The sequence below is a fragment of the Penaeus japonicus genome, unplaced genomic scaffold (assembly GCF_977035675.1).
Source record: "Penaeus japonicus unplaced genomic scaffold, GWHDUDI00000001_assembly GWHDUDI00000016, whole genome shotgun sequence".
NCBI lineage: Eukaryota > Metazoa > Arthropoda > Malacostraca > Decapoda > Penaeidae > Penaeus > Penaeus japonicus.
This window is the reverse complement of record NW_028234418.1, coordinates 14,986,844-14,999,343: the sequence shown is the minus strand read 5'-3', so window position 1 is coordinate 14,999,343 and position 12,500 is coordinate 14,986,844. Positions and strand designations below refer to the sequence as shown.

General features: G+C 35.6%; 1 protein-coding gene across 50 annotated transcripts in view; it reads left to right on the top strand.

Annotated features, from left to right (window-relative positions):
* Positions 1-326: 326 nt before the first annotated feature.
* The window catches only part of LOC122258010 (uncharacterized), a 58,083-nt gene continuing 45,909 nt past the window's right edge, over positions 327-12,500 (top strand). For 49 of the 50 annotated variants that reach the window (XM_086545200.1, XM_086545198.1, XM_086545197.1 and 46 more), the window contains exons 1-2: positions 327-465; positions 7,570-7,763. In XM_086545200.1, the coding sequence (XP_086401326.1) occupies positions 7,581-7,763 (183 nt within the window). In that variant the 5' untranslated portion in view covers positions 327-465; positions 7,570-7,580. Of the gene's footprint in view, positions 466-571; positions 723-7,569; positions 7,764-12,500 lie in introns of those variants that run through there. The other variant, XM_043023659.2, reaches the window with a different exon arrangement.

Below are 12,500 nucleotides of genomic sequence, written 5' to 3'. Positions count from 1 at the left end.
TGCCATGGCGGCTACGTGGCAGGGAGGAACTCACCCGCCGGAACAGCCATGACGGGCTAGCATTAGACGTGGAGGAAATCGCGGATCCCATCTAAACATGCTAGTTAATAATTCTTCATTCTTTGCTATATGAATTATACTAGCATTTTAATTATTTTTGATTATCAAAAAGGAGATAATATTTTTTTCCATTTATGCAGGGGAAAAGGTCTGGTAAGGCTCCTCCGCGGGTTCTTCCTACCTGGCGGTTGTGGAATAGCCAATGAGGGGTTGCGTTGTATTACAGAAGGACCAATGAGGAGGCGCGTTGCATCGCAGAGCGGCCAATGACGGGGCGCGTTGCATCGCGGCTCGGCCAGTGCACTGTGTGAGGCAGGGGAGGGAGCGGCCCACACTTTCTCTGTCTTGTGGTGCCCTCTTTTAATGACAATTCGTGACCTATAGTCCTCCACGTTTGTCAGAAAGGTAAGACAAGTGCACACATTCGTTATGCTCAGTGATGGAGGGGTTGTCGCAGATAATTAGTGAGGAAATAGTGACAATCTGTGGGTGGTGGCCCACACAGGTCCCACAGCACCGGCCTGTCAAAGTCATTTGCGAGCCACGGCCGCTCCACGGAAATGTTTTGCTCATCACTCGACGTGTTACACCCATCTGGACAGCACTCGTAGTGGTGATGAATAACCTTCGGAATCCGGAATAAGTGAGATATCGCATAATAGGTAAACAAAACAAGGTAGCTTCCCCAGGGGCCCAGAGTGCCTGATGCCTCTCGAGTGTAGAAAACAGATGCACTTTGAGGTAGGCCTATCTCTGTTTGCCACAGCTGTGACTTCATAGTTCGCCTCTTAGCTCTCGGGGGCCTTGCAGCTACGCGTATCTTGCAAGAGGAATATGTTTAGAAATTGATGTGATGGGGGGTGGGGGTTCTGGATTCGAAGTGTAGTGGCTAGCCCTTCGGTTGTGTGAAGTGACGGTAATTCTGAGGCCAGGAAGACAATAAAGTGAAAAAAGGAGCCAGTAGGAGCTCAAAAAGATACGTGTTGTGGGAAAGTTTAAGAGTAAGAAGTCTTTCCTTATTTGTGCTAAACAGTGTGTGCTCCTTCTGATGGGAAGATTTTGAAAGTAGAGAATTCTTTGACAATAACTTGATGTTTCCTGTGTAGGATGCTGCTTATGATGCTGCACTATATTTGTTTTAATGTATTTGTTAGGAGTATGGACCAAGTAGACTGATTCTTGTGAAGTGACTTACAATGACCTACTTTGAAGCTTAAATGTCCATAATAGGTTTGTAAAAAAAAAATAAGGAAATAATTATGCTTGGGATAGTCAGCATAAAGTTTTCTGGTATTTGTCTGGAATAAGTATAAGAAATATCTGTACAAAGTAAAAGGTAAGGCCTTGAATGCATAGTAAATTCTGTGTCTACACTTGGCCAGCTGAGTGCAGTGATGTACCTCAGTGCTTTGTGCTCTGGAAAAGGCAAACAAATCTTGTATTTTTTTTTATTAAGAACATTTAGATCTTCCTAACACTTTATCTAATGCCAAACCTTTTGTTAATTGCTTACTGAATATATTTAGGAGAGGTTTGTTAAATTTGCTGGAATATGGAGCATGGAGGTCACGGCCTTGTCTGCTGTCGTATTCTGGATAAAAATCGAGACACATTGGGTATGTAGAATGTAGTTCTCCAACAAGGAGGAGTTTGAAGAGAAAGTGGGAAAAGATGTACAGTTTCTTAGAAGTGTTAGATATTAACCCACTCTGGACGGGTGGTACAGTACTGTACCGCTCATTCAAAAGCCCAGTGGCCGGGTGGCACAGTATTGTGCCAGCCATTCAATTGATTTAGGCCTAATAATTTGAACGCCCCGGCATTGTGACATTCAAGGCTAGAATGCCCCCGTTGTGGATGGGTTAATACATGATCATGATCATTAACCCAATGGCACTGGGAAATAATTTTACATTAGCTACCTGCAGTAGATTTATATCAAGGTTACCATTTTACATGAATATTGGAATAACAAGTGTTTTTCCCTCTTCCCTTTGATTCTGGAAAACTATATTTAAAACAGAAATGCAGAGAGGTTTAAGCCTAATTTAGATAGCTGTGGGTGAAGAACTAGTGCCATCAGAGCCAGGAAACTTTATGCATATATATTGTGCATAACAAAGAGCAATCTCCATTATTGTGGCATGTGGTGGTGCCACCTTAATTTGTACTAACCCTTGCCAAGGCATGAATGGATGCCATCTGTTGTCATTGGTTTAATATTCATTGTGGATAAAACAAATGAGTAAAATAAATAAGCTTGGAATTTTTCTGATACTAAGGACTGAATAATAATTATGTAGGCCACCAGTATAAGAATAGATATGTGTAAATGTTCCTAACTTGCCTTTGTCTACCACCTCCGTGAGTTGTGATTGGCTTCCACCCCAACAAGCCAACAAACCTCCATTACATATATTCGGACGATGTAGAGCTTGTAGACTTAGATATGTTGAGTAAGAAACTAGTCTTGATTTTCTCGTGCTAAGATATTCATGATAAAAATTTGTTGCCTTTTGCTGTTCTGCTGAAGGCAGATGCCATGAGATTGCTTGACTCTGCATCACTGTTGGGTAAGAGTTCAACTTAAAAGGCCATATGTTATTGCAGATGACAAGTTTCAAGTGGATTTGGATAGAACATAACCCTTAGAATTAAGAAAAAAAACGTTAATATTCACTGCAAATCATCATATTATTATTTGGATAAGCAAATTTTGCTGATACAGTAAGTGACTTGCAAAATCACCCTAGTCTCTGCATCTTTGGTGATGTGACAAAGGCCAACCTTTCACTTATTAAATTCTGGTACGATAAAGCTTGGACAGTTAACTTATGACATTGAATTGCCAAGGTGGTCTACAATCTTTATCTTGCCATGACATACAGAGTGAAATTCTGTTTGTGCTGAGAGGCATGTCAACCACTGGGATTGAGTCACTGAAGGTGTATTTTGTAAGGTAAATATAACGTTAAGGAAATACCCACAATGGTCTTTAGAGCTGAATTATTCATATTATATTGTGTGCTATCCAAAGTGACTTGAAACTGCCTGTGATTTGTGATGGGAAAGTCAATGATCTTGGCTTCAACCTGATAATGATGCAATTTTAAGTCATTACCATGGTATTCTGTGCTACAGTCATAAGCCAATACCCCCGTGTGTATTCTGTAAGGCTTGAACTTGGACTGGTTTCTTGTTTGGGGGCAGGAGGGCAGCTAGCTCTCTTGCTTGAATATTGGAAGTGCAGGTTTGTTGACCATTACTGAAGGGCTTACAAGCCTGGAGGCCATGTCCATTGGTATGAGGCAAGTAACAAATGTTTTAGATAATTATCAAATTATATATCCAACTTCCAAAGTAGTTGGAATGAAGATTGAGACGGGACATGATGATGAAAGTGTCCCATAAGGAGAAGGATCTTTATTTAATGTATTATAAGAAGTTGGCCTTTCATTGAATAAAAGAAATTCCATGTTATTGCAAGTTGGGTCAAAAGTAATTATTGCTTGACATACATATTACAACCATGAAATTGATTGATCAATAGATTTTTAAGACCTTTCTCTTCTGTTGTATACCCATAATTATTACAAATTGAAAATGTTTATTTCCTCATGGGAAAACAATTGTCAGACATGGTCCATTATTACCATGTCTTGAGTTTCTGTGCTTCAGAAAATGGCAAGAAATCTCGACTATATATGTTATGGCTGGATAAAGGTTAGACTGGTTCCTTATTTCACAGTAAATTGCTGGGAAGGTTTACAAACCAGATTCTAGGCTCTACTTACCTGTTGTGTATATCTGAAACTTTGCTTATAATTTATTTTATTTACTTCCCTAGTTTGAAAAAAATTATTTGTCATTGTACTAAAAGGATAAATAATAATAGATGCATAACTGTTGTATGGAGAGAGATTCCATAAGTGTGTTCACCATCTTAGAAGAATGGCATTTATTCTGCAAGTAGACTTGAAACCACTAGCTTTTAATTTCAAGGAAAGTTTCTTTACTACATGAAGGATGTGGAGTGAGCCCATAGATTGTTAAATTGTAATGTAATTTGCAAGTGAGTAATTGTTCAAGAACTAGAGCTTGAATTGTCACATGGCAATGTGAGAGCATATACAGTTTTAGAATGTGTGTTTTTACATACTAGAACTGAAAATTAAAAGGTGGCTGTATTATAATACCTTGATGTCATTTAGCATCTACATATTCTCTGAGTGACAATATACAGGAAATGGAGAAACATGACACATGTTTTGCCTTTCATGGGACCATTCAACAGGTTCAGTAGCTCTTGAAAAACTCTAAGGATGTTTAACCCCTAAAAACCTAAAAACTTATGTCATGATGTATGTAGTCCACTAATATATCTAGCACTGTTTGGCAGGGCAGGCTTCCCTCAGCCACCATATCAGCCCTATATCCTCATTCCCCTTCTAGGCTTTCATCTACCTGATCCAATTGTACAGTCATGGTCCCCTCATATTTTTCCTGTAAATGGAATGTATAGTTTTATTACTGCATGGCATAATTCATTCAGACAAACCCCCATGCTTTCCTTCCCCCATTCCCAGTCTACACACTATACTATTACTTTTGAGTTACAAAGGGTTATTGTTTATTATATATACATGTAAATCCCTGTCTATGTATCTGAATATATGCCTTGTTTTACTTTTTATTTTATATTTTATTTTTGTCTTTATTTATTGGTAAGTTACTCTTATTTTCATTCATTCATATGGAAAAGTTTTATTTTGATTCTATCTAGGCATTTATATTTTTGATAGCCAGAAGTTTTATAAAGTGGTTTATTGATATTTTTAGAAAGTAAACTCAGATTGTTCATCAGTGGAAAGAGGAGTGTTTTTAGAATTTGTGACTTGATTCTTGACATGAATCAAGGTAGTAACTTTAGATTGACAGGTTAGTAAATGATTCTGAGGTTTGAAATGCCTTGTGGACTAGTTAAATTTTTCTTTTTTGTATGTTTTCGGTTTAGGAGATTATGGGAAGCCTACTCTGTATGCGTTTCTAGAACCAGTTGCTGCAAGATATTTTCATTTTTTATTAAGAAATAAAATAGAGTATTCACAGGGTGCTCTAGAATCAACAAGTGTCCAAAACTGAATCTGATTTCCATCATATATTTGCTGTCCAAATTATATACCATTGCTGTTAAGTTTAGTAACATCCTTGCTGCATAGTCTTTCCATATGCAAATGATCAACTAATATCCTCTGTGGTGACAGAATAGTAATCTTGATATTTTCTTAACTTTGAATACACCTTTAGAAAGAGTTGCAATGAGTACCTTTTTGACCATGAATATACCAGTTCGTAATTCCACAAAAGCACTTATAGTAGAGATCATGTACTGTTTTGTAAGTCTGGTTTTGAGAATTGATGTGAGCTCTATACCAGGAGCTCTTATTGTAGTAATTTACTGATCATACAGTTATTGGCCTGGTTGAAGTGCATAATCTTTATATATGTAGGGGCAACAAAGATTCAAACTTGTAGAATGACTTCGTAAAGACAAGATATATTTTGTGATTCAGTATTTCATACCTTTTTCATACTAATACATATTCTTAAGAATAGTTTATTGTAATTATATGTTGGAAATGGAGGAAAAAGTGGGAGAGCTGTTGGTTTGAAGCTATTTGAAGGTCTAGTAACTTCTATTATTTCAAGGGATTGTACTTGATTTTGCATGGAACTATTTTTTGTCTTCACCCTCTTCTTTACTAGACCATGTATTTCCAGTTGTATATCTATTCTAATTTATAGTGATTTTGTAGTTAATGTTTAAAGGGACCAACTTTGATAGAAATGGCCCAAAATGCCCTCTCTTTTTTTTTTAGATCTCCCAAGTGCATTGTTTTAAGTGACCGTTTTGAGAAATGAGGTCATAATGATTAATTATATTATTCTGGATTTAAAGTCATTCTTTTTGTCATTTTGAATGTATTTTATTTTGGTAAGAAGTCAAGATAGATATGTAAAATGTACAATAAGAGCTCGGCAAATTGCATCCTGTTATAAAAAGGTTTTGAAGTATTGATGTTATTTGAACACTTTGCCCAGAAGGTACCTTTAATATTTGTCCTCATCCTTTGATATTATGTTATTTACCACCTATGATATCATAAAATGAAGACCTTACTCTAGATATTATACCCTGAAACATGTGTACTTTTTGTACTTATTAAGTGTTGAAAAACTGACACCAGATTTCTCAACTCCAGATTCTTTGTACCAGACAATTTTTTTATGTCGCTTCTGAATTGGAATGAATATATGATTACAGGAATAAAACTGCAAATATACCTTGAAGCACAGTGTAAGCCCTCAGGCATTTTTAGAGCATTTATTTTCTATACCGTTAAAGATTGATACCTTGAGAAATATTTAAAACTTGGCTTCATGTATTATGAATTGTTAACCTTTCAGCTGGCATATATTAATGACCTTCAAACCACAGCACATTGGAAGTGGTGACACTGATGATTTAGAGGTGAAATGCTTATTTTGCTAAAGTATTTTTCTCTTACACTTGGTATATACCTAGCTAAATCATTATAAAGGGCAAATAAGTTTTGTGATAGCATAGATAAAGGGATTAGAATTTGTCAATTAACTTAGTTGAAAAAAGGATTTTGATTGATGGATAGATGATTTCACTACTTTGCTCATATACTTTATTTTTCATATGGCCACATTTAGAATGACAAAAAATTAACCACAATTCCATTGGACTCTGAAATTACTACTTTTAAGTACTCTCTACTGCAGATAGAATGTAATTGCTTGGGGGCATATTAGACCATTATAGCATTTATGTAAATATGTGATGATCTTCCGAATCAAAAGTAGGCAAAGTAACCTTACATTTTTCAGGTAAAGTTTTATTTGGACATGGAATTCATTGTATTGTGGTCAGAGGTAAAAAAAAATAAGTGTAGGGACTGATATTAATGAGATTCCACTGGCATGGCCATAGTGATGACTAGCTAAGTGGTTGACCTTGGAGGACAAGGACCTCCCTCTTGCTGGGTTCGTCCCAACTCACAACTTGGGGTTTTAGGGTGAGGGGTATAGTGAAAATAAAGGAGTAAAGTAAATAAGACTTTTAACTTTCATGCTCTTTAGTTACTATATGTTGGAAATGCAACTTGGTAGTATTTGGGTATTTAGGTTTTGATTACATAGTCATTTTTACAAGTACTTTTAGGTGATGAAAGATGAAATTTCCAATGTTCTTCCTTGCATAACTTCTGATTTATGTAATATGAGTACCATCTTTCTACCTTCGGGTCTTATGATAAGCACCTTGCTCTGTTTATGTAGATTTTTATATGCATGTATGTATGTATATATGTATGTATATATGCATGTATATATGCATGTATATATTTGCATGTATATATTTGCATGTATGTATGTAAACTTTTTTTATGCAGATATTAAAAGTTATTCTTTAAATATTTTCAGTGCTGCTGACCATGGATGTACTGGTGCTTGGTGCTGTTGTGGTGGTGTTGACGGTTGTGGTGTATTTGCTCGCCACTTTGGGCACAAAAGAAACCCCTTATGAAGAAGCTCTTGCTGAACAACGTCAGAAGCAGGAACAAGAACAGATTGCATTAGGAAAGACTGACAGGCAACAAAAGTACAAAAATACCAAGGTGTGTGGAAAATGCTTATTTTATGGTTTCAGTGAATGTAAGACAAGTACTTTAACCCATTCACGCCGGGGCGGAATTTCGCCTACTCCCGATAACGCCGGGAAGATTTCAAGCGCGCAACCGTTCGTGCCGGCGTGTTTTCCCGCTGCGCGCGGTCGCTCTGACGCTCGCAGAGCGTTTTTCACCCACCCTATCCTTATGGTTTGCGTGATTGCGTCTAAAGTGTAATCATGTGTAGAAAGTAGTGCTATGTTCAGAGGATGTATATCAGTCGAAAAAGATGTTATAGCACTGTTTTTTTAGTGTTATTCTATTGAACTTTTTCCATATTCTTTACTCCTATGTTGTAATACCAATGGGAAGTGGAAGCATTCTTCTAGTGAGGTAACAAACATAGTTTTTTTTTTCAATTTTTTTTTTCTTCCTAAACGAAAAGAAAGAGAATATGAACAACCATACATGTGCATACAAGTGAATGCAAGTAACAGCAATGTTTTTTCAAGTGTCATTTTCTTTTAGTGGGGCAACAAAAAGATGTTATATAATTTTTTTTTTTTTTTTTTTTTTATTCCTTGGCCAATTACAATTGATTTTACGATAGTCTTTCGACTCAGATCATCATATTCAACAAATCAGAAACAGAAATCACCATGGCGTAATCAAGATTACGTATGTACCTGAGACGTCATTCATATTACGTTATATCCCATTTTCTACTATTTAGAAGGATAAACTAAAGTAGCTAAGACAAATCAAGTATGAAAATCGAATTGTACTAAGAATAATCTATCATTCTAATGCGGACGTTTCAGCACGTCGCTACTGGCCTCCCGGCGCGCGGGCCGAAAATGTAGCACGTGCCAGGACGTCACCCGGGTCCGGGGCTTTTTTCGACCACGTGTCAGCACGTCAACCGGCGCGAATGGGTTAAGGATTTTTGTGTGTTGTTTGATGTTTTTAAAACTAATTTTCTGCATCCAGAAGTATATGCAGTACTGTTTTCCATTTCAGATTGTCATGAATTAATAGAATTTAAAAGTTTTGTTTACCAGTTATTTAAGAATGAAAAATAATACTTGATAGGGAAGTTTCCCTTTTCCCTTTGGTTTCCTACAGTTTTGAATGGAATACTAAATCTATCACCTTTTTTCCAGTAAATGACAGGATACAGACATAATGATGTTGGTTTGACAAACTAGTTGGATAGTTATATAGGAGGAATACCTTTTATAATGATAATAATGGGTGTATTTCTATTAATTTAATTTGCATTACAATTTGTCAAAATTTAACACAAAATAGATGTTAAGGGGATCCATTTGTTAGTACCCTTTTTGTTGCCTCAAGATTAGTGGATAGGGTTTTTGGATTCTCATTAATTATTGTCAGTGACCTCAGTACTCCCAATGTTTACATAGTTTTGAGGAGATAAGTATAAGTATACATAAATAAAAGCTGTTTAGTGTGAGCAAATCCATATTCAGCCATTCAGCTGGTTGCTGGATAAAGAACAAGTTTGTTGGTAAACGAATAAAGCGTTAGTCAAATGGAGTTTCGTCACTTTTTCATTATTGTTTGAGGAAAATATCACTTACCCTATTTCTTTACCAATTTATTATATGGCATCCTTTTGAAATTGTTCAGAAATTGTAAATGTGATTGTTTATATTGATTAAATCAAGCTTCTTGAGATTCTACATAATCTGGAAAACCTCATACTTACTTGAATATTGGTTTACGTTCCCTTTCTGAAATCATGGGAATTCCTTCCTAGGTCTAAAATTGAGGGGTAGCATAAGATCTCGATAGAATTGGTGTCATGGGTTTACAATGCCCTTTGTGCCAGACATCAACAGGTGCCACACCATCATGGATGCCAGATGTTTGATTATTTGTTCTTCCTTCAACATTCTATATTATTTAATCTAATACACCTGGGTGTATTTCCAGTGGTTTCAAATAGCATTGAAAAGAAATGAAGCATAGTCCTTTAAAGATATTAAAGTATTTTCACTCTAGAGCAAATGTCTCTTGGTCTGGGCATGCCACATTGTTAAACTACAAGTTGTTAAATTTTCTTCCTGCATAATAGATCTTTTTCCTGTCATTTAATGTAAAAATTGGCATAAATTTGTTTATATTCTTATTTACAACTGTTAGAAATGGAGTTTAAAATAGAAAGTGAAGTGTGTATCCTCGTCTTTACTGGAACTTGATTATAAGGGTACATAGCTAAACAACCCATTCTAAATTAGATCTTCAATAGTTATTCGTACATACTCTTGAATGACTGCAAATGGTATTTAGACTCTGTACACAGGGGTAAGCTTTGCTTGATATAACTTTGGAAATGGAGAAACTGTGTGCAAATTTCGTTATGTAGCTTTTTCCATTTCTGACGTCCTATTAACCCATTCGCAATGGGACGTATTTTTGCCAACTCCAGCTCCTGTTGGAAAGATAAATGTGCAACGCTTTTTACCAGGGTATTTTACTGGTGCACGGGACTGTGCTGAACCTGTGTTTTTCACCTATCCTATTCTTATGGTTTTCATGATTTTCTACAATGTAAAGGCACATAAAAATTTTGCCATGTTCAGAGGAGTTACAGTAATGCTCTTTTAGTGTTTTATTGAACTTGGCTTATATTTTTCACTTCTATGTGAAAATACCAATCGAGAGTGGAAGAAATATCTTTATGGACATCAGAAAACATGTTTTATACTAAAAAAAATTTTTTTTACCTAAATGAAAAGAACAAAAATATCAATAATCATACATGTGCATTCGAGTATGTGAATGTACCTGGTGTTGTGACGTGACGTCTTTGGTTATCGATATTAGTAATTTTTAAAATTTTATTTATTGGCCATTCACATTAGATTTTATAATAGTTTTAAAGACTTGGATCTTTTTATTCAACTGATCAAGAAGCAGAAATTACCACGTCATTAGTATCCTGTCGTTTTCTGTGATGTCATTTTTGTTTTGTTTTACATTTTATTGCATTTTATGACATTCAAACACTTAAACTAAAGTAAGAGGCTAAGAATTTATGAAAAATTACAATATTTAACCCCTTCACTACGAGCAGACGAAAACGCACCCCACGCCGAATCCGGGATGCCGGTGTGTGTCAAATTTTAATCGTCGTTATTGAATATAACAATTAGCCAAAACATCGAGATAATCATCATGTACTATATATCAAATATATACATAATGAACCTCTTCCCCCTGTACATTAGGGTATTTCAATAATTGGTGATTTTTGAAAAATCATTCAAATTCACGGGGACTGTTCAGAAGTAGGCTCCATTTATTTTTTCATGACTAGTGATACCATTTTTATTTGTTTTTATCAATATTTACCTATTGCACTTTTAACTCAAAGATACGAAAAATATGGTTAAATAATTAGATTAGTCTGGGGTGAAATTCCCGTTTTCTATATTCTTTTCGTCATTTTAGCAGTAATTACTTAACGATGTATTCAAATCATGTTGATTTATTTAATCGTGTATAGTATAATTCTAGTTTTTAAGATTATTTTTTCTACAATTAAGCATGATATTATACATGGTGAAAGTATATTACAAACTAGAAACGTATCTTTTATTGGCAATATATATAATATGCAACAACTTTCCCTATCCGCTATTACCGTGTATTTGATATCCCATATATAATGGAACAAAGAAGAACTAAACACTCCGAAAAATCTGGGACATTCACAAACTTTTCTGTGGTAAGGTTCCATAACTTCTCATAGGAAAAATTGTACCAAATTCGATCCTTCAGGTTTGGCTGGTTTGTATATCCAGCTTTTTCCGATTCCATTTTCAGCATACCAAATACCTCATGTATGCTGTCAGCATCGTGAGAGAATGGCATGAAAATGACATCTGTGTTATGCAGATATCTACTGATGGATGCAAAGTAGGATTTGTCAAACCCTAATCTGACTCCTACTTCTGAACACATTTGAGATGCCCCAAATGCTGTCTGAAATATTGTCGGCTCTGTACTAATGATAGCTTTTCGCCAGCAAAAGAAATGGATCTTGGAGAACTCGAAGATACCTTTGATAAAAGTAGGGTTCTTTTGCAATGTCCCCAAGCATCTAATCAAATTGTCTTTCAAGCCAACTTTTGTCTTGGATGGCAAATCAGCATTTTCAATACTTCATAATTTATAAGTACAACATCAAGTGATATACAAACATGTAATGATGAACACATATAACCTAACCACCTAACACCAACTGGCACAAATATCCTAAGCAATATTATGTTTTTTAAATTCTTTTAAGGACTCAAGACAAAATAATTTTGCATGTCTGTTCAGTAGTTCATGAATGGTTACCCGTCAATAGCATTAAAGTTAATTGGCCACTGAAAACGGACCTCATCATTCATATCTTCATAAAAATCAATCACTTTTGTTAATTCCCTGAGGTTATGACATGTTTTTGTTCATATTGGTTATCTTCAATGAAGCTAGAGTGTCATCTCTTTTACCAATAGTTGCCTGCCTTTTCTTGTGGAAAATGGTAGTATCTAAAGGAATCAATCTGCTGTCAAGACCTACTACTTGAAAAAAAAAGCATCAGTAAAATTTGTTGCATTATTTCCGTGGTGTATTTCCGTTTCCCTTCTGGCAGTCATAAGGAGTGGATAAATCTTCTAAGGTTGAGGAAGATTAAGTTTCCGTTGTCATGTTCATCATCTGTATCGT